The sequence below is a fragment of the Orcinus orca genome, chromosome 1 (assembly GCF_937001465.1).
Source record: "Orcinus orca chromosome 1, mOrcOrc1.1, whole genome shotgun sequence".
NCBI lineage: Eukaryota > Metazoa > Chordata > Mammalia > Artiodactyla > Delphinidae > Orcinus > Orcinus orca.
Window position 1 is genome coordinate 184548041 of NC_064559.1, and position 23730 is coordinate 184571770.

Consider the following 23730-nt stretch of genomic DNA (forward strand, 5'->3'; position numbering starts at 1 on the left):
TAACAGAGTCTAAAAGTAGCATATGTGCCAGCTACTGATACCATGTACAACTTTACCAAAACTACCAGATCAAAAATGGTTTCTAAAAAGTAAATGTAACCTTCAGTTGTTTTTTATATTCAATAGTTAGTATCTATTCATGTACTGTATGGAAGGTATAGTTTTACTAAAATAATTGATAATAAACCAAAGACTTTCTCCTCAGAAGTCCAAATATGTTATAAATCAAGACAAATATAAAATGAACAATTTATAAAAAGAGAATCACAAAACAAGCAATTTAAGAAGGCATATCATGAAAAGAATCAAAATATAATCATCCTACCATTAGGAAGTATTGTAGGTTCCCATATTTTCAAGAGTTTGGTAAGTTCAATCATAAATCTGGAATAGGGCTCAGTAAAAATGTTATCTATTCTACCATTTTCAAACAGGTACTACAAGAGAAAAAAATGGAAACATATATGTTGATACAAAAAAACCCACAAGTTTTTAAAAAGAATATTTTTAGGAATATAGTTTACCCTTAGTTTTCATCCTTACAATACTGTGAACCATTTTAAGGATACAGTTAAAACACCAGAATTTAAGCTGAAGATCCTTTTCACATGAATTAACATTATCTTGAGCACTGAGCTTGTAAGGTAAAGTTTTCTATTTCCTTTTTAAAACATGAATGGTATAAAATAATTATAATAAGTACCCTTTAGTTAGTTAATAAAACTGATATACTAAAAATTGGTCCTAATTCAAATTTCTCAAATCATTTTTCTAATTCTCAGTGTCTGAGGTGCGCTCTTAGCAGTTTTTGTTTGTTTTTTAGCCTAGTTATAAGATGACTTCCTGCAAATAATATAGTTATCTAGTGTCAGATAACCTGAGGCTATCCAAAATTTAAAACTATTTATTTGGAGGCTTCTAACCACAGCTCTCAACTCTCTGCCTCACAAGCCAGCCTTCAAAAAGTTCAAGTCTAATTATACGACTTAAAAGTAAGCTAATTATAACCATCAAGAATCATATCACAGGGCCTTCCCTGGTGGCACAGTGGTTAAGAATCCACCTGCCAATGCAGGGGACATGGATTCAAGCCCCGGTCCAGGAAGATCCCACATGCCGCGAAGCAACTAAGCCCGTGTGCCGCAACTACTGAGCCTGTGAGTCACAACTACTGAGTCCATGTGCCTAAAGCCTGTGCTCTGCAACGAGAAGCCACCACAATGAGAAACCCGCGCACCGCAATGAAGACTAGCCCCCACTCGCCACAACTAGAGAAAGCCCGTGCACAGCAACAAAAAAAAAGACCCAATGCAGCCCCCCCCAAAAAAAATCACATCACAGAATGGGAAACACGCAACAGTTTGAGTAAATTACTGTTAAATATTTTGACGGTGCAGGTCAGGTCAGAGTCAAGCACTTCAGAGAAATACAATGAACAGAACAAGAGAATAACACAAAGTAGCATAATTATATGCTAAAAATCTTTCAGTGTTTTTTTTTTGTTGTTGTTGTTGATACACGGCCTCTCAGTGTTGTGGCCTCTCCCGTTGCGGAGCACAGGCTCCGGACGCGCAGGCTCAGCAGCCATGGCTCACGGGCCCAGCTGCTCTGCGGCATGTGGGATCTTCCCGGACCGGGGCACGAACCTGTGTCCCCTACATCAGCAGGCGGACTCTCAACCACTGCGCCACCAGGGAAGCCCCTAGTGTTTTTAAGATCTGGTATTTTAAACTTATTTATCTATGGCTATCTTGGTTTCCTGCTTTTTGATCTATGTATGACTTGCAGTAAATTTTTATTTCCACTTAAATTTATTCCGGCTAATAAAAATTACACACCATTTCAACGTGCATTTTTATAGGCCTCTTCAAAGGCAATTTATGATTGTATCACCAGATTACAGTTTTGTTGTTGAAAAGTATTCTTCATTTTCTTCTTTAATAAAGTTATTTTCACAACTTAAAAATATTATATCCTCATTATGGAAAGAGTTTAAAATACAGAAAAGGTGGAAGAAAGATATACTCAAACTCACTACACAAAGGCAACTACTGGTAACAGTCAGGAGTTATTTCAATCTTAAAAAACATTTCCTTTATGAATACACAGAATTGAGTTTTGTACCTTTACTCAAATATGAGTACCTATAAAATACATGGGTTTAAAAAAAAAATCACTTCCCCCTTAGATCAGAAACAAGATAAAAATGCCACTTCTACTGAACATTGTACAGGAAATCCTAGCCAGAGTAATCAGGTGAGAAAGAGAAATAAAAAGTATTGAAATAGGAAAGGAAGAAGTAAAACCGTCTCTATATGCAGTGACATGAACCTATATATAGAAAATTCTAAAGTGTCTACAAAAAAACTAGTTATTAGAGCTAGTAAATGAACTTAGTAAAGCTGCAGAGTATAAGCAACACAAAATCGTTGTAATAAACAATCCAAAGAGAAAATTAAGAAAATTCCATTTACAATAGCATCAGACAGAATAAAATACTTAAGAATAAATTTAACAAAAGAGGTATGTGATTTACACACTTAAAACTACATAAAACTGCTGAAATTAAAGAACACCTAGGAAAAACATCTTGTACTCATGGATCTAAAGACAAAATTGTTAAAACAGCAATATTCCCCAAAGCAATCTACAGATTCAATACAATCCTATCAAAATCCCAACGGTTTAGTTTTCGAAGAAATGGAAAAGTTGATCCTAAAATTGATATGAAATTGCAAGGAACCTTGAATAGCCAAAAGAATCTTGAGGAATCACACTTCCCAATTTCAAAACTTACTACAAACCTACAGTAATCAAAATAGTGAGTACTACCATAAGAATACCCATAAACCAATGTATTAAAAACTGAGAGTCCAAAATAAACACATGCATATTTAGTCAAACGATTTTTGACAAGGATGTCTCCTGTCACCTATGTCAAATCACCTATGTCACTTCTTTTGTGAACTGTTATTTATGCCTTTTTTGTGCATTTACCAATAAAATGCACCAACCTCAATTCCTCTTCTAACAGTCTCAGTTTAACTTATAAAAGGCTTATATGACCAAGACTTTTAAATCAGGGTCAGTAGTTCATTAAGAAGAGAGTATACGAGCAATACCAAACAAACAATATACACTGTAAGTTTTCAGCTTAATTCACAAGTTCTATCAGAATTATTAAAAATGCAATAGATTTTGTAACAATTATTGAATTTCGTACCTGCTGAATTCCAAGGCACAAGTATAAGATACTGTCTGGATCATACTTTTCACCATTTGGTCTCCGCACTTCTTGAATAAACTGGCATAAGCCTAAACTCAACTCAGCAAAAGTGCAGGACAGAATATCTTCCTTCAGCTTGATAGAGCGGACTGTGGAAAGGTAGAAAACATCTGAAATACTAACTTATAGGAAAATAATAACATTACTCAACTCACTGAATAAACACTGACTACACTGCCCCAGGTATTGTGGTGTACACTGGTGAATACATGGATTAAAGACAGATCCTGATCTCAAGGCTTTTTTAGGTAAAGAAATAAAGACGATGAAGCACATATGACGTAATAGGGTGCTATGACAGGGGTTTTATCTAAATAAAATCCTATGAAAAAAAATAAGAGCCATCTAATAGACAGGGAAGGGTCATGTTAGATTCTGGGAGATGTGAAAGGTGGAGAAGAATTAAACAAGTGGAGGAAGAATTCCAATTTGAGGATATAAAAAGATTTCCCGAAGTATACTCCACAAAATACTAATCATGTGAGAGCTCAAGAAAACTGGGTTTCTAAGATCTGATAAATTTGGAAAACAGCAGTATGTTATACCTGCCTCTAAAGAATTCACAATGTTTTTTAACATATTAAAGGCTCTGGAGATATCTGCAAAAAAAAAATGCTGTTTAACTTTCTTTAAAGTCATATTTATTTGAATAAGGAACACTTTAAGTAACATGTAACTTCATGCCTTTGAAAATGCCAGAAAATATAGTATGTGCTCAACCACAAAAGTGAAAAGGTTCAGGGGACTCAGGTGAACAGCGGAAAAGAAAAGAGGGCAGCTGCGGGCAGATCATGGTAAGCCTCATATATTACATTAAGAGTTTGAAGACAACTAAGAACTGAATTAGTTTTAGGCAGGAGAGTTATCTAATTTGACTTGTAGAGATCTTACTGCAACAGACTGGTCCACACTGTGGGATGAGTTGAAACACTCTTTCTAGTTACTGCTTTTCTGAATTTAGAAAACACTGCATGTTTCCAAAGATACACTTAAGCTCCCCTGAGTTGGTTTTGCAAATTGAAATAGGTGATTCATCAGGGCAAGGACCATGTCTGATCTTTTCACCTGAGTGCCTACAACCATGCCTGATACATGACAGGTATATTCAGTAAGTATTTTTTTTGGATGAATGAGTAGTGGAAATGAGTAGGCATCCCCTGTGCCTACTGCATTTAGGCTTGGTGGTCTAATACAATATTACTTCTCCATTTTCACTACCCCTCCTTTTTTCTTTCTTTTTAAATTTTTATTTTTTTAAATTGAAGTACAGTTGACTTGCATATCCACCGTTTCGTTTGTTTATTTTTTGGCCACGCTGTGCGGCATGCAGGATCTTAGTTCCCCAATAGGGGACTGAACCTGTGCCCCCTGCTTTGGGAGAACAGAGTCTTAACTACTGGACCACCAGGGAAGTCCCTACCCTTCCTTCTTTCTTAAAAATGTTGTGGCTCAAACTGGAAGGTGAAAGGCCTAGTAAACTCCCATAACAGGAGTATATTTATATCACTCTGGAGCAGAGAGATTATACTTGATCTGTGGGAACTCAATGAGTCAGTCACAGACCACAGCAGCAACTAACTGCTCCAATAATGAGGGTAGACTGAGGCAAAGCCAAGAGTGCATGCAATCACCCAGGTATTAGAGAGAAGGTATAGTTGGAAAGGGACAAAAAAATCTAGTTACAAGGACATATTCATTCCTGCCCCATCTCATCCCACAAAGATTGTATAAGTATCTTATATAAAACACAGATAATAAAAAAGCAAAATACAAACTGAAAACAAAGTTTAGAATAGAATGACCAGGGAAAAAAGAAAGCTAATGATTAGGGTTCTAAAATTATACAGTGTTGCTCTATTTGAACTGTTTATTGGGTTCCAAAGTTTTTGGCACCAAAAATGAAACCTGCAATCATGGTCAATCATATACAGCTCCTTGATAGGAAAAATTCCTACAGTAACAGCAAGGCTTTTCCAGGTATTCTTCTTAACAACAACAACAATAAAAAGTGTTACACTGGGTTCCACACTGATTATTCTACAAATATAGGGCTCAAGAAGACAGATTTGAGTTACTTGCATAGTGTTAGAAAAAGAAACAGAATTCCTTATATTTGCACAAGAAACTCATGATCAGAAGATACAACCTTACCTTTATAACAAGCTCTTTAAAATTGGGAGTGGATATTAATTTCTCTTTTTAAACATAAACTTCAAATTTTAAATAATTTTAAATATTCCATTTACAAATTTAAAATCAACAATGATATTACAAGCAATTCAGATCACAAGGAGAGAAATTTTACCTCTACAGCCTGGCTCTGAAGATTCTTGAGAGAGTGCATGGTCTTGAGCACTTCCTAAAGGGTCAGAACACGGGCTAGATGAGGCATGTTCAACTCCTGACAAAGAAAGAAAAATTAATGAGAATAAATAAAGATGGGGAAAAAAATTAAGTAAAGCCAAAATCAAAGTTTTATGGGATTTCTGACCTACTATTTATCCCTTTTGAGTAGATTTATGACTTTATCTGTATTCCTCCCACCCCCTAAATCGAGATACAAATTCATGCCGTGTATTTACCACTTTTCAGATCCCCCTGCTCTTCCTTGGCATTTTTCCACTGAACCCAGTTCTTCCAGGCATTTACCCCATACATGTATTTCAGTGTCATCCCAGACACTGAGCACCCTTGAAAGGCTCCTTGAATAAGACTCCTGGGCTCCACAGACACTACAGACTTCTTCCGTCCCTGTAAGAATTCCAAAAATTTACAGAATATAAAATTTAGTTTCAGAGCTTTAAGAATTGGGATTCTCAAAGACAGAATGGGCATAAATTTACAGAAAATGCAATTTAGTATTAGATCCCAAAGATTCAGAGTTCTTAGAGCTAGAAAGAGCTTAGTCATCTAATCCAATCCATATGAGAAAAGAAAAAAAGAGAAAATTGAAGTGTAGAAGGCAATATTTTAATAATCACTAACATTTGGGTATTTACTATGTTCCGGATGCTGGACCCACCCAATGAGGTATGAATAACAGTTATTACCACTCAGGTCTATTTAATGGAACATACGAATAGATGGCTCTAAAAGAAGCCTCAATAAATTCTCTAACTACAATGGAATTCAGCTAGAAATCAGTAATGAAATAGTGTTAGAAAAATCCTGAAACCTCAGAAATTAAACAACACATGTTAAGAAACCACAAATGCGATTAGAGAATATTTTGAACTTAAGTAAAAATGAAAACAAAACGTATCAAACTTTATGTAATAGTGCTAAAGCAGTGCTTATAAGGGCATTTACAGTATTAAAATGCTTCTATGAGAAGTGAAAGAAGTCTAAAATCAATAATCTAGCCTCTGTGTTAAGAAACTAGAAAAAAGACTTCATTAAAACCCAAAGTAAGGAAATAATAAAAAGAAGAGCAAAAATCAATAAAAAGAACAGATAAAGGAAAAATCAATAAAATGAAGAGCTGGTACTTTTAGAAGGTTAAAAAAACATGATAAATCTCTAGCTAGAATGATCAGGGATAAAAGAAAAAAGACACAAATTATCAACACCTGACCCCACACATATAAAAAGAATAATAAAACTGTGAACGTCATTATGACAATAAGCTAGACAGCTTAGATAAACTGAACAAATTTCTTGAAAGACACAAACTAACAAAGCTTGCTCTAGAAGAAATAGATAACCTAAGTAGCTAGAGAAATTCAATTCATAGCTTAAAACCTTCCCATAAAAAAAAATCCAGACCCAGATGGCTTCACTGTTGAAGTCTACCCAAGAATTAAGTAATTATATAAACTGTATTTCAGAAAATAGAAGAGGAGGAACACTAACTCACTTATATTACTATTATCCTGACAGCAAGGCCAGATAAAGTCATCACAAGAAAACAGATCAATAGCTCTTTTAAACTGAGACACTTAAAACCTTAACAAATATTAGCAAACTGAATCCAGCAACGTATAGAAGAATAAAAACATCAAAAGAAAGTAGTGCTCATCCCATAAATGCAAGGTTAGTTTATAATTTAAAAAATTAATGTATTTCACCACTTTAAAAGACTCAGAAAAGAAAAACCAGATGATCATCTCAAGAGATCACCTGACAAAGTTCAAAACACAATCAAAAACACTCTGAGCAATTAGAAATAGAAAGGAACTTCCTGAACTTGATAGAGGTCATCTATGAGAAACATATAGGTAACATCATACTCAATATTGTAAGGCTGAACACTTCCCTAAAATTGGGAAGAGGCATGAAGGTCTGCACTCATTACTTATATTAAACATTGTACTAAAGATCCTTGTTAATGCAATAAATCAAAAAAAGAAAGAAAATGCACTAAGATTGTAAAGGAAAAAGTGAAACTGCCTTTATTTACAGATAATATGATTGTGTAGGTAGAAAATCCTAAGGATTTCAGTTGAGCAAAATCACCGTATATATAAAATCAATATACAAAACCATCTCTATTTCTATGTCAATGAAGAACACTAGAAAAGGAAATTTAAAAATAACGCTATTCACAACAGGATCAAAAATATATTAAAATACTTATTAGATAAATTTGGTAAAGTATAAGACTTGTAAAATGAAAAATATAAAACATTGTTGGGAGATAATCTGAATAAAGGTGAAAGATACCATCTTTATGGACTGGATGGCTCAAAGTTGCTAGGATGTCATTTCTCTGCAAATTGATCCATGGATTAAGAACAGCCCCAATCAAAATTTCAGCAGACTTTTTTGTAGAAATTGACAAGCTGATTCTAAAATGTATATGGAAATTCAAATAAATCCTTTGAAAAAGATGAACAAAGATGGAAGACCTACACTCCTATTTCAAGACTCACTGTAAAGCTACATTAATCAAGTCAGTTGGTACTGGTATAAAAATAGACATGTATATCAATGGAACAGAATAGTTTCAGAAACAGACCAAGACATATATGGTCAGTTGACTTTAACAAAAGTGCCAATGTAACTGAAGGGGAAAAGACAGCATTTACAAAAGTGGTACTGGAACAACTGTATATCCATACACACAAAAAAATGAAATGTGATGCCTTAACTTATACATAAAAATTATCTCAAAATGGATCACAGAAAACATAAAAGAAAATTATAAAACTAGGAGAAAATGTAAGAGAAAATCTTAATTACCATAGTTAAGTTAAGCAAAGATTTTTAGATGGGATAATAAAAAGCACAAATTATAAAAGAATAAAAACTGATAAAGTGGACTTCTCAAAAGTAAAAAGTTCTGTCCTAGTGTGGGTGACCAAGATGGCAGAATAGGAAGACCCTGAGCTCCCCACCTCCCATGGGCACACCAAAATTATTACTATGTACAGAGCAACTTTCCATAAAAATGACCTGAAGACTAGCAGAAAAGATCTTTTACAGCTAAAGATATAAAGAAGGAACTACAAGATGGGTAGAAAGGGGCAGAGACACGGTATAATCAAGACCCACACCACCAGGTTAGGTGACACACAAATGGGAAGATAATCACAATTGGAGATGTTCTCCCCAAGAAGTGAGAGGTCTGAGCCCCATACAGGGCTCCCCAGTCCGGGGCTCCTGCACTGGGAAGATAAACCTCCAGAACACTTGGTTTTGAAGGCCAGCGGGGCTTGTTTACAGGAGAGCCAGAGGGCTGCAGGAAACAAGAGACTCCCACTCTCAAAGGGTACACACAAAATCTCACATGATCTGAGACCCAGGGCAAAAGCAGTAATTTGAAAGGAGACTGGGTCAGACCCACTTGATTTCAGAGAGCCTCCCAGAGAGTCAAGAGGAAACTGGGACTCACCCTGGGGACACAGATGCTGGCGGAAGCCATTTTGGGGAGCTCACTCTACAATGAGAACACTGCTGCTAGCAAGCACCATTGTGGACTCCTCCCACTAAGTTAAATGAGAACTGGGGCCAGCCTGCCCATCAGCCAGTTGCCAACAATCCTGGGACGCTTGAGGCCAAGAAGCTAGCCAGGTGAGGACACAGCCCCAAACACCAGCAAGTTTGCTGCCTTAGGCTCCCATGAGCCCCCAGCCACCCTGAACAAGGCTCTGCCCACCAGTGGATAGGCACTAGTCCCAGGACCTCCTGGGCCCTGGCCTTGCCCACCAGCAGGCTGACACCAACTCTAGGATCACCAGGGCCCCACAGCCAGAGATCCTCAGGAGCAGGCTCTTCCCACCAGTGGACCAACACTAGCCCCAGGATACCGTGGGACCTAGACCAATACATCCACAAGCCAATACCAGCTTCAGGAACCAGGCCCCCCAGCCAGAGACCCTGGGACCCAGCTCTGTGCACCAATGGAACAGAACTAGTCCCAGGATACAGCCTCACCCACCACTGGTTGGCACCAGCCCTGGGATCCCATGAGCCCTTGTCCTGCCCACTAGAGAGCAGACACTAGCCCCTGGGTATACCGCAGCCCTGTAGCCACCTGTGTCAGGACCCAGCCTGTAACCCAGTGGGTCAAAACCAGGCCGAGAACACCCACCCTCCACCCAGTCCCACCCACCAGCAGGACAGCATTAGCCTGGGAACTCCTCAGGGCTCTGCAGCCAGCTGCCTCATGACGTGGCCCTGCCCACCAGTGGGCCAGCACCAGGACCAGAACTCCCCAGGCTGCAGCCAACCACACCAGAGTCGGAGGCCTCTGCATTAGGCAGGGTCTGGCAATCAACCGGTCTTGGACTTTCTGGTCCCAGCACGCCCACAGTAGTCAGCCATGCTGACCATGCTTATCAGAATGCCCACAGGAGTCAGCTTGTCATAAGGGCCCATGCAGTGCATATACAGGGCACCCCTAGAGCATACAGCTCTGGTGACTAGAGGGGAGTCTGCTGCTCAGCCCTGTAGAATGTCTCTTACATAAGGTCACTTATCTAAGATTGGTAAACCGAACCAACCTATGAAATACATAGAAGTAAAAACAACTAGGCAAAATAAGGCAACAGAGGAATATGTTCCAAAGGAAGCATTCTACCCAATAAGACTGCAAGGTAATGACGGTAAAGATGCTCAAAGAACTCAGGAGAAGAATGAACACAGTGAGAGGTTAGAAGTTCCTAACAAAGAGTTAGAAAATATAATGAACAAGCAAGCAGAGACAAAAAATACAGTAACTGAAATAAAAGGAATTAACAGTAGGTTAGCTGATACAGAGGAACAGATCAGCAAACTGGAAGACAGTGTAGTCAAAATCACTCAAACTGAAGAGAAAAAAGAAAAAGAATTTTAAAAAGTGAGGACAGTTCAAGAGAACTCTGAGACAACTTTAAGTGTACCAACATTTGCATTGTAGAGGTCCTGGAAGAAGAGAGCACGGAAGGAGCAGAGGACATATTTGAAGACATAATAGCTGAAAACGACCCTAATCTGGGAAAGGAACCAGACATCCAAGTCCCAGAAGTACAGAAAGTCCCAAACAGAGTCAATCCAAAGATTTCCGCTCAAAGACACATTATAATTAAAATAGCAAACATTAAGGATAAAGAGAGAATTTAAAAGCATCAAAGGAAAAGCAACTAGTTACGTTAAAGGAAAATCCCATAAGGCTATCAGATGACTTTTCAGCAGAAATTCTGCAGGCCAGAAGGGACTGGCACCATGTATGTAAAGTGATGAAAGGGAAAAAACCTACAACGAAGAATACTATACCCAGCAAGCCTTTCATTCAGATTTGATAGAGAGATTAAGAGTTTTTTACAGACAAGCAAAGCTAAAATAATTCAGTACAACAAAACCAGCTTTATAAGAAATGTTAAAGGGAATTCTCTAAGCAGAAAAGAAAAAGTAACAACTAGAAAAATGAAAATTAAAAAAGGAAAAATTTCACTGGTAAAGACAAACATACAGTAAAGATAGTAGATCAGTACTATCTACTAGAAAGATTAAGACAAAAGTAGTAAAATTATCTGTATCCATAATAAGTAGTAATTAATACACAAACCAAAAAACGTAAAATATGATGTCAGAAACATTAAATGTGGGGAGGGTAAAAATTCAGGGTTGGTAAAATGTATTCAAAATTAAGAGATCAGCACTTAAAATAATCATGTATAAACATAAATAGACTGGTATACATAAACCTCATGGTAACAACAAACCAAAAATCAGTAATAGATACACACACAAAAAAGAGAAAGGAACCCCAAAATAACACTAAACATAGTCATCAAATCACAGGGGATGAGAGCAAAACAATGAGGAACAAAAAAGAGCTACAAAAACAACCACAAAGCAATTAACAAAATGACAATAAGTACATACCTATCAATAATTACTTTACATGTAAATGGACTAAATGCTCCAATAAAAAAACATAGGGTAGCTAAATGGATACAAAAACAAGACCCACAGTGCTGCCTAAAAGAGACTCACATCAAATCTAAAGGCACACAAAGACTGAATGTGAGAGGATAGGAAAGGTGCACCTAAATACATAAAGCAAACATTGACAGATATAAAGGGAGAAATGGACAGTTACACAACAAGAGTAGGGGACTTTAAAACCTCGCTTACATCAATGGACAGAGATAAATAGGGAAAATAAGTAAGGAATCACTGGCCATAAATGACACATTACAAGAAATGGATTTAATAGCTATATACAGAATAAACACACACACACACATATGTTTGTGTGTATATATACACATATATATATATGTAATATTTCACCCAAAAGTAGAACACACATTCTTTTCAAGTTCACATGGAACATTCTCTAGATCACTTGCTAGGCCACAAAACAAGTCTCAGTAAATTTAAGAGAAAAGTAAAATCATATCAAGCATCTTTTCCAACCACAATGCTATGAGACTAGAAACCAAATACACAAAAGAACTGTAAAAAACACACAGCACAGAAGACTAAACAATATGTTATTAAACAACCAATGGGTCACCAAAGAAATTAAAGAGGAAATCAAGATTATACCTGGAGACCAATGAAAATGAACACAATTATCCAAAATCTATGGGATACAGCAAAAGCAGTTCTAAGAGGTAAGTTTATAGTGACAAGCCTACTTAAGGAAACAAGAAAAATCTCAAATAAACAAACTAACCTTATACCCTAAGGGAACTAGAAAAAGAAAAAGAAAACCGAAAGTTGGTAAAGGAAAGAAATCATAAAGATCAGAGCAAAAATAAACTAGAGACTAAAAAGCAATAGAAAAGATCAATGAAACCAAGAGCTGATCTTTTTAAAAGATAAGCAAAGTGGATAAACCTTCAGCCGGACTCATCAAGGAAAAAAGAAACGTACAAATAAATTTTTTAAAAAAAATGAGAAGAGAGAAGTTACAACAAACAACACAGAAATATAAAGGATCTTAAGAGACTACTATGAACAATTATACACCAAAAGAATCACCTGGAAGAAATGGAAAAATTTTAGAAATGTACACCCTCCTAAGACTGACCCAGAAATACATAGAAAATATGAACAGACCAATTACTAGTAATGAAATTGAATCAGTAATCATAAAACTCCCAACAAACAAAAGTCTAGGACCAGACAGCTTCACAGATGAAGTTGACCAAACATTTAGAGAAGAGTTAATACCTATCCTTCTCAAACTATTACAAAAAATAGCAGAGGAAGCAACACTTACGAATTCATTCTACGAGGCCAGTATCACCCTGATACCAAAAGTAGATGACCATAAAAGAAGACAATTACAGGCCAATATCACTGATGAACATACATACAAAAATCCTCAACAAAATATCAGCATACCAAATTCAACAATACATTACAAGGATCACACACCATGAGCAAGTGGGATTTATTCCAGGGATGCAAAGAACAATTTGGTATTTGCAAACCAATGTGATACACCACATTAACAAACTGAAGAATAAAAGTCATATGATCATCTCAACAGAAGCAAAAAAAGCCTTTGACAAAATTCAACATTCATTTATGATAAAAATTCTCCACAAAATGGCTATAGCGGGAACATACCCCAATGTAATAAAGGCCAAATATAACAGACCCACAGCTAACATCATACTGAATGATGAAAAACTGAAACAATTTCCTCTAAGATCAGGAATAAGACAAGGATGCCCATTCTGCCACTTTTATTCAACATGGTATTGGAAGTCCCAGCCACAGCAATCAGAGAAGAAAAAGAAATAAAAGGAATCCAAATTGGAAAGGAAGAAAACTGTCACTGTTTGCAGATAACACCATACTATACATAGAAAATCCTAAAGACACCACCAAAAAGTTATGAGAACTCACCAACGAATTCAGTAAAGTTGCATGATACAAAATATACAAAATCTGTTGCATTTCTATAAACTACCAACAAACTGTCAGAGAAATTTTTAAAACAATCCTGTTTATAATCGCATCAAAAAGAATAAAATACCTAGGAATAAATCTAACAAAGGAGGTAAGACTCGACTCAGAAAACTATAAGACACTGATGAAGGAAACTGAAGATTAAACAAACAAATGGAAAAATACACCATTCTCGTGAATTAGAAGAATATTGTCAAAATAACCACACTACCCAAGGCAGACTACAGATTCAATGCAATAAAATCAAACTACCAATGGCATTTTTCACAGAACTAGAACAAATAATTCTAAAATTCATTAGGAAACATAAAACACCCAGAATAGCCAAAACAATCTTGAGAAAGGAGAACAAAGCTAGAGGTATCATACTCCCTGATTTCAGACTATGCTAAAAACTACAGTAATCAAAACAGTATGGTAGTGGCACAAAAACATACAAACAGATCAGTGGAACAGAATAGACAGCCCAGATAAACCTATGCTTTTATGGTCAATTAATCTATGCCAAAAGAGGCAAGACTATATTGTACAATGAAGAAAAGACTGACTCTTCAGTAAATGGTGTTGGGAGAAGTGGACAGCTACATGGAAAAGAATGAAACTGGACCACTTTTTCATACCATATACAAAATTAAACTGAAAATGTAAGACCTGAGACCATGAAAGTCCTAGAGGAAAACACAGGCAGGAAACTTTGACATCGGTTTTAGTAATATTTTTTGGGTCTGTTCCCTCAGGTAAAGACAACCAAAGCAAAAATAAACAAATGGGACCACATCAAACTAAAAAGATTTTGCATAGCAAAGGAAACCCTCAACAAAATGTAAAGGCAACCTACTGAATGGGAAAGGATATTTCCAAATTATATATCTGGAAAGAGGTTAATATCCAAAATGTATAAATAACTCAATATCCAACAAACAAACAAACAAAAAATGGAATTAAAAAATGGGCAGAGGATCTGAAGAGCCATTTTCCCAAAAGGGACATACAGATTGCCAACAGACACACGGAAAGATGCTCCACATCACTAATCATCAGGGAAATGCGAGACAAAACCACAATGAAATATCACCTCACACCTGTCAGAATGACTACAACGAAAGGGACAAGAGATATCAAGTGTTGGCGACGATGTGTAAAAGGGGGAACACTCATGCACTGTTGGTGGGAATGTAAACTGGTGCAGCCATTGTGGAAAACAGTATAGCGCTTCCTCAAAAATTAAACATAGAACTACCATTTGATCCAGCAATTCCACTTCTGGGTATTTTTTACCCAAAAGAAACAAAAACACTAATTCAAAAAGATATATATGCACCCTTAAGTCCACTGCAGCATTACTGACAACAGCCAAGATATGGAAACAACCTAAGTGTCCTAGATGAATGAATAAAGAAGATGTGGTACACACACACACACACACACAGTTACATACAATGGAATTATTACTCAACCACAAACAAGAATGAAATCTTGCCATTTGTGACAGCAGGGATGGACCTAGAGGGTATTACAGTAAGTGAAACAAATCAGACAGAGAAAGACAAATACTATATGATTTCACTTATATCTGGAATCTAAAAAACAAATGAACAAACATAATTAAACAGAAACAGAATTATAGATACAGAGAATAAACAAGTGGTTCTCACAGGGGAGGGGGTTGGGGAGATGAGAGACATAGGTGAGGGAGATTAAGAGGTACAAACTTCCAGTCACAAAGTAAATGAGTCATGGTTATGTTATGAAATGTACAGTGTGGGGAATACAATCACACAATTATAATTATGTAATATCTTTGTATGCTGACATATTGTAACTAGACTTATCCTAGTGAACATTTTGAAATATGTAGAAATGTTGAATCAGTATGTTGTGCTCCAAGAACTAACAAAGTATTGTAGGTCTATTATATTTCAAAAACAAACAAACAAATTCTTAGAAAAAGAGATCAGATTTGTGGCTACCAGAAGCAGGGAGTAGGGGGAGGGAGACTGGATGAAGGTAGTCAAAAGGCGTAAATTTCCAGTTTAAGTAAGTACTAGGGGTATAATGTGCGACAGGATATATATAATGAACACTGCTCTGTGCTATATATACAAGTTGTGAAGAGAGTAAATCCTAAGAGTTCTCATAGTAAAAAAAAATTTTTTTGTTTCTTTAATTTTTTATCTATATGAGATGATGAATGTTTACGATCTTATTGTGGTATTCATTTCATGATGTATGTAAGTCAAATCATTATGCTCTACACCTTAAACTTAGTCCTGTTATGTCAATTATATCTCAATAAAACTGGAAAAAAATAAATAAATGAACCACGGAAATAGGGAAAAAGTTGTTTTTCACTATTAAGAAAATAAAAATGAAGTCACAAAATAGGAGGAAAAGTCATATTTGATAAAAGAATTATATCCATAATAAAAAACATAACTCAATAAGATGAAAACTAACCCAAGTAAAAAAAAAAAAAAAAAGTGTGCAGGGCTTCCCTGGTGGCACAGTGGTTGAGAGTCTGCCTGACAATGCAGAAGACATGGGTTCGTGCCCTGATCCGGGAAGATCCCACATGCCACGGAGCGGCTGGGCCCGTGAGCCATGGCCGCTAAGCCTGCGCATCTGGAGCCTGTGATCCACAACGGGAGAGGCCACAACAGTGAGAGGCCCGTGTACCGCAAAAAAAAAAAAAGAGGAAAGTGTGTAACAACGATTATAAAAAACTAACAGAAAAATCCTTTGATTATAGAAACAAAATAAAAAGTCCCTCCTGAGGAAATATAAAATAAGAGATATGGTTTTTGACTTCAAAAAAACAAAAACAAAAGGACAAAAATACAAGGTTGGAAAACAACAAAGAAAAGAAAAGAAAATGCTAGAAAAATTAAGTTACTGCTTACTCTTCGTCTGGGCTGGGGGAAGCCATCTCTGTGTCGTCTTCTTGTTCGGGAACGTGCCTGGATTCCCTGTCCTTTATTCAGTGGGTCAAAGGATTCTATGATATCCAAGAGAAAGCATAATGTGAGATAAATCACTCACAGACTTAAATAAACACTTAGGGTGAAGGAGGAAATATCAGGTAATCATCACTATATTCATTACTTTGTTTATGATAAAATATGGACTTTACTTATATACATAAGAAAACAAGGAGATACAGCATGTATAAAAACTTTATTATCTCGCAAAAAAAAAAAAAGGGGGGGGGGCTTCCCTGTTGGCGCAGTGGTTGAGAGTCCGCCTGCCAATGCAGGGGACACGGGTTCGTGCCCCGGGCCGGGAAGATCCCACATGCCACGGAGCGGCTGGGCCCGTGAGCCATGGCCGCTGAGCCTGCGCGTCCAGAGCCTGTGCTCTGCAACAGGAGAGGCCACAACAGTGAGAGGCCCGTGTACCGCAAAAAAAAACCCCAAACTTTATTAACAATCAAGAAAAATCCCTATATGATTACTGTGGGAAACTTAAAAACAACAACAACAAAAACAAATTAACCCCTTATAAAGAACAATATGGTATGAATTAATACCTTCAAAGGCAGGGACCATTTGTGCCCTAGATAGTTATCATACATTATAACTGCTTCATTATGCCAATTCAGAGTTGTACGAATATTCTAATAAAGGACTTTGAACAGACAGGTTACACTGCACAAACCTGATGGAAAATCTGCTTCCAGATCCTGTTCAGTTTCCCCTTTTGAGAACTGCTTCACTTCTAAATCAGCCTCTTGCACAGTATTTGACTTTAAGGCATAATGATTTAATTCTTCCTCCCAGCTATGTGGAGTAGATACTGCCTCTGATTCAAGATCACCACTGTAAGTACTTCCTTGGTCTGAAATATACAGAAAAACAAACAAGCCCTCAAAATGAGATAATATACTTGACATACTCAGAAACCTCTCTGAAACCCTAAATACCAAAAAGTCAGGTATGGTTGCTGGACAATTCCATAGGTACACTCAAGAATGAAGTAACTTGTTCACCAATATCACAGAACTAGATTTATATTCTTGGTACACACTTCAGAGCATTATTTCAATTAATCCTTAAAACCAATATCTGAGGTAGCTTTTATTAGTCTCTTTACAAATTAGCACAAAATCATAGATGTCTGATGCCCCCTACAAACAGCTAAAATTGCAAATATTAAATCCAAGGATGCTAATACTTTACGGATTTGTGTCACTAACAGAGGATAATATTTCTAAGATTCAAAATACATTTACAATTACAAACCTTTTTCAAATATCTTGGTGTCTAGAAAGAGCTCCTGTTCAGAAGTTTGGGATCCTAAAGAAAAAGAAAAGCACATAATAAGTCAATTTATATGTATACAAAAAACAAACCGCATCTCAAATGAAATGACTGCACTAGGGAGGTTCTACGTAAATAGTCTTTATATGCAGAAAAGAATGGTTCATTAATAAAAGTCAGGCATTAGTGATAAATACAGTTAAATTACAATTGATAACAGTGGTTACACTTCTAGATAGCAAGCGGTATGAAAGAAGTCATGGCAAGAGAGACCTTTATTTTGGATTCTGTGCTATCTGAAATTCTTTTTTTTTTTTTTTTAACCACAACACACACACACACACAATATTGATTTACTCACAGGTTGACAAATCTGTTTTAAATTCCTTTTTCCTTCCCTAAATAAAATATGCTTTACCATGCAGTGGAAAGCTGACAAACTTAGAATATAAATACATGAGCAATCAGCACATGGAACTAAACAGAACAAAGTTCTATCAATTATAAACTACTGTAATTTTTTTTTTGTTTGTTTTTGGGCCACACCATGCAGCATGTGGGATCTCGGTTCCCCGACCAGGAATCGAACAAGTGCCTTCTGCAGTGGAAGCGCAGAGTCTTAACCACTGGACCGCCAGGGAAGTCCCTATAAACTACTTTAAAAGTAAAGAGTTTAGGGAATTCTCTGGCTGTCCAGTGGTTAGGACCCGGAGCTTTCACTGCTGGGGTCCAGGTTCAATACTTGGTCAGGGAACTAAGATCCCACAAGCTGCACAATGTGGCCAAGAAAAAACAAAAGAAAAAAAAAAAAAGGAAGAAGAAAAAAAGTAAAGTGTTTAAAGATTTAAAGTATTAAAAAAAGATTTTTTAAAAAACCAAGGAAAATTGTCTCTTTTCCCTGAAATCAAAGATAAATGAGCCAGATCCTTTCAGTTGGAATTAATTTCTCCCCCCTTTATATTTCTAAACCATTTGATTTTAATTACACTATGATGATTAAAACTATCTGTCTTGAAGCTCAGTCTAAAGTTTTTCTGTTTGACTGAACTGTAGGCAAAGGCAAAGTCACAATATTTGTATAGAGGAAACATTTGATAAATGCTGACTATTAACATGAATGGAGAAGCCAACTTAGAATGAAGTTTCTCATCAGGAATTGCTGGAACTTGCAAAATAAGTATCAGAAATTAGAAGATCAAGCATAGGTGCAGTACTCTTTTTATTTATTTATTTATTTACTTACTTACTTACTTTACTTACTTATTTATTTATTTATTTTTGGCTGCGTTGGGTCTTCGTTGCTGTGCGTGGGCTTTCTCTAGTTGCGGCCAGCAGGAGCTACTCTTTGTTGCGGTGCACAGGATTCTTGTTGCAGTGGCTTCTCTTGTTGCAGAGCGCAGGCTTCAGTAGTTGTAGCTTGCAGGTTCTAGAGCGCAGACTCAGTAGTTGTGGTGCATGGGTTTAGTTGCTCTGCGGCATGTGGGATTTTCATGGACCAGGGCTCGAACCCGTGTCCCCTGCATTGGCAGGCGGATTCTTAACCGCTGTGCCACCAGGGAAGCCCAAGGGCAATATTCTAAGACTTTAAAATCCACATATAAATGGGTCAGAATTGATATTATACACTAAAGAGCAAAATGAGACCAGAAACTTTGGGATAATAACAAAAAGCTTTGTACCCATCTCTCAGAGTATATCTGATTTAAAAACGTACTGGCAACACAACAGAAAAGTTGACAGTAGTTTTTTCAAATGCTGTGGTGTTCAGAAAACCAGCTAGAATGTATTACGCAAAATCAGAACCCAGTGGCTAGCTTTATAAAAACCATCACAGAAAAAAAAAATTGTCAGGAAAGAGTAATTTCTTGGTTCATCAATGATATATGAAAAGGCCACTGTGGGCTTCCCTGGTGGCACAGTGGTTAAGAATCCGCCTGCCAATGGAGGGGACACGAGTTCGAGCCCTGGTCTGGGAAGATCGCACATGCTGCAAAGCAACTAACCCATGCACCACAACTACTGAGCCTGTGCTCTATAACCCGCGAGCCACAACTACTGAAGCCTGTGCACCTAGAGCCTGTGCTCTGCAACAAGAGAAGCCACTGCAGTGAGAAGCCCGCACACCACAGTGAAGAGTAGCTCTTGCTCACCGCAACTAGAGAAAGCCCACGGTGCAGCAATGAAGACCCAATGCAGCCAAAAATAAAATAAATTAAATAAATAAAAAAAATACGCCATTGCAAAAATTCACCTATACATTTCAACTCCCTTTAACACCATTTCCTTTATCTCTTCTTATATCCAAAAATCAAGGCAGTGCTAAATAAGGCTGGAAACCTTTCTGGAATTTATACTACTGAGTTCTGGTTAAAATCCTTTCTTTGGAGTCAGACAAACCTGGATTCAACTTCTGATTCCATTATTTCCTGATTTCATAACCATGGCAAGCCTATTTTCCAAAAGAGGAATCTAAAGTAAACAGTACCTCACTCATAGGGTTGTTGTGAAAATTAAATGAGGTGACGCACACAGTGCATTTAGGACAATGCCTAGAGTACGGCAAGCACATAAATGTTAATTACTGTTCATTATTCTACACTCATAAAATGGTATTTATCTATAGGTTATTTTGAACCAAATGGTTTTCCACCCTAAAATTCTTTTTACCTTCTACCAACATGCTGATTATTTTACAACAGTAATTTTTATCTGGAGACCATGGCTTTGACTGCAGGGGATAAAACTAGAACATGACCATGAAACATGGATTTATAAGTTATTTTTCTGGAATCACTAAGAACTAGAAACCGTATCGATTTCTTTCATAAACAGGATAGAGCTCCAGAGTTATCAACAAGTTTAACAAGCCCATAGACTTCATATTTAAAAACAAATAAAGCTTTTAGAAACTCCTTGACTGCCTAATACTTAAAATTACATGAGCTACCTAAAAATTTATAGGTGTGTTTTTCTTTTTTTACTTTAAAATTATACCAACCTCCCTGAGATAGAGTCTTTTCCTTCTCTTCATCTTCTGCAATCATTTCTGCCATCTCAAGGAGATCAGCTTCAAAAGGATGTGAGGGAAGTTTTTCCTTAATGTCTTCAATACTCTCAGTGACTTTATCTTCATTATCCATTGAGGATGGAATAAGCATAGGGACAGGCATCTGAAAGACCAAGGATAGACTGAAGAGTTTCTTGGTCGACCATCAAAATTATTATTTGTGAGATCATTTAAATATAAAAATTATTAATAAACAAATTCAAGATATTTCTATTGCTAATGGTTAAGATAGTCTTGCTAGTTTGTTTTTATAAGACTGCAGCCATTTAAATAGAAATTCAGTAAGTGCTTTTCTGGATACTTAACGTGTCTCTGATTCATCTAAAAGAATAATTAAGTAATGAATTTTTGTTTTGTTTTTGACTATATTTCTTGCTTATTTTCACACAAGTGTTTCTCTTAAGAATTCAATACCGAGAAAATATATATTTCCAATAAAAAATGAATACGTTTTTCTTTAACGAAAAGTCAGAATCCTGTAAATCACAGTATTCCTCTTTTCATTCTTGCTACAATCTAGGATTCTAGCATTCACACACTGTTTCTGATCTTTTTCTATGTTAGTGGTCTTTTGTGTTTAAAATGTTTTTAAAAAGCTAAATCATAACTTCCTCTGACAAGGCAGGGTACAAATAGAAGCAGTCCTTTATATATTCCATATTTAAGTAATATAACAGTATGATTAATAGCCAACCAGAGTCAGGTATATTTTACCAACAAGTAAAAAGTATTTTTATGGAGCTGTCAAATCTTAATTGAGAAAAATGCATACTAAATTAGGCTTAATCTCTAAATGATTACTCACTGGAACTGGAATTCCAAATGGGACTGGGGCATACTGAGTATAAAGATGAAGAGGTATAGGTACGAACACTGGTACTGGAACTGGCACCACAATAACTTGGGGCTGAGTTGGAGTGTCTTCTAATGGAAGAAAAAAAAAAAAACCCCACAAAAAAACAAAGAGGGTTAGAAACGACATTTTAATTAAAAAAATTTTTTTAGGTATATGAAGACTTATAATTCAAAAGAAGTGTAATTTTAATTTAAAAAAAAATTTTAAAGCATGTGGACATTTACAGTTCAAAAGAAGTATCTATGAGGGACTTCCCTGGTGGCACAGTGGATAAGACTCTGTGCTCCCAATGCAGGGGGCCCAGGTTCAATCCCTGGTCAGGAAACTAGATCCCACAAGCATGCTGCAACTAAGACCTGATGCAACCAAATAAATAAAATTAAATTTAAAAAAAAGAAGTATCTATGATACTAGGAATTCACAGAAAGGAGAAATAGCAAGGCTTGAGTATAACAGCACTAAAAAAAGTGGGCAACACAATAATTATCAGTGATACAAGGATAAGATGAATGAAGGATATAACTTGGATGGATAAATGGAATAGTTATCTTAGAAGAAAGGTATAGAAGACTTAACATGAATAAGTAGTGTATGTTAAAGAGGAGACTGAATAGGTAGAAGGGCCATTTTTGTGAGGCTATAATACACATTTAAAATCATTAGACAGTGGGGAACTACTACAGATTGGTTAGCACAAAGTAATGTGAGGAAAATGGCTTTAAAAAGATTTGGCTGCCATCTTCACATGGAATAGAAAGTATACAATGTGGGAGGCAACTACAATATATAGAGCTAAGAAGATGAGGGCCTGAACTAGGGTGGTTATGATACCTGCAGGAAAAAAAAATAAGTATACAGAGCAGAGGTTCTAAGATATTTTTTAAAAAAAGGAAACAGAACTTTGGGAACTAACTTAAACATGAGTAGGGAAAAAATGGGAAGGATGGAGGTAGAAATCATTAACAACTATCTACAGAGTCTTTTCTGTAGGCCAGAAAAATATGTTAGATAACTGTAAAATCATTAATGTAAGAGAAAGGTAATGCTAGTAAAAAGAAGTGAAAAGCTGACAATTTGACTAGGGTTAGAAGTGGGAAATAATATGGGATCAATTTTACCATGGTGCAGTGGACATAAAAAAAAAGTTATCTGATTAGAGATGTCTGATAACCAAGCTACATAATGCTAAACTGTCACTATTTTGGGATTGACATGTACACATTGCTATATTTAAAACAGATAACGAGGACCTACTGTAAAAAAATGATAAATAAAAAAAATATTTTAAAAAATGACTTTTTTATAAAGTCAGTATTGGTACAATAAAAATACAGGACTAAGTCATCTGTAGCCCTGCTGTTCAACATGACCCGTGGATCAGCAGCACTGACATTACCCAGGAACTTAAAAGATGCAAAACCTCGGCACCACTAAATGAGAATCCACTTAGTAACATTCCCAAATAATTCATATGCATATTAATGTTTGAGAAGTACTGGCCTAGAGGATAACCTTCCAGATCTAAGAATCTAGGATTCCTTTCCACTTTAAAAATTCTGGGATTTTCAGATGGCAGCATGCCAGAGACCCAATTCTCTAGGGAAACAAGCAAAGTTGGTGAAAACCTAAAAAATAACCACTTAATAAATTCTTTGGAAATTGTCCCAAAGGCATACAGCAAATGGAGAAATATTTATTCAAGAAAATCTACTAAATACAGTAAGAACAGTAGGCATCTGTGACTTTTGATCTACTACCTGCTCCACACCCCTGCCTCAGCCAGCTAAATATGATAGAAACTCCACTCTGGAATGGGTGGGACCAGAAAGAATGGGCTCCTCTTCCTTCAGCTCCCATCAAGGGTTACTGTATCTCACCAGGAGGGACAGGCCACCATCATTTCTTATCCCCT

General features: G+C 36.4%; 1 protein-coding gene across 4 annotated transcripts in view; it reads right to left on the reverse strand.

Moving 5' to 3' along the window:
• The window catches only part of ZMYM4 (zinc finger MYM-type containing 4), a 178506-nt gene that overhangs the window by 17075 nt on the left and 137701 nt on the right, over nt 1-23730 (reverse strand). For all 4 annotated transcript variants that reach the window (XM_033422167.2, XM_049697738.1, XM_033422168.2 and 1 more), the window contains 9 exons: nt 21768-21886; nt 20894-21065; nt 17878-17931; nt 17294-17473; nt 16540-16634; nt 5869-6037; nt 5592-5687; nt 3224-3375; nt 326-437 (listed from right to left, as the gene is read on the reverse strand). In XM_033422167.2, coding sequence (XP_033278058.1) covers nt 326-437; nt 3224-3375; nt 5592-5687; nt 5869-6037; nt 16540-16634; nt 17294-17473; nt 17878-17931; nt 20894-21065; nt 21768-21886 — 1149 coding nt within the window. The remainder of the gene's footprint in view (nt 1-325; nt 438-3223; nt 3376-5591; nt 5688-5868; nt 6038-16539; nt 16635-17293; nt 17474-17877; nt 17932-20893; nt 21066-21767; nt 21887-23730) is intronic.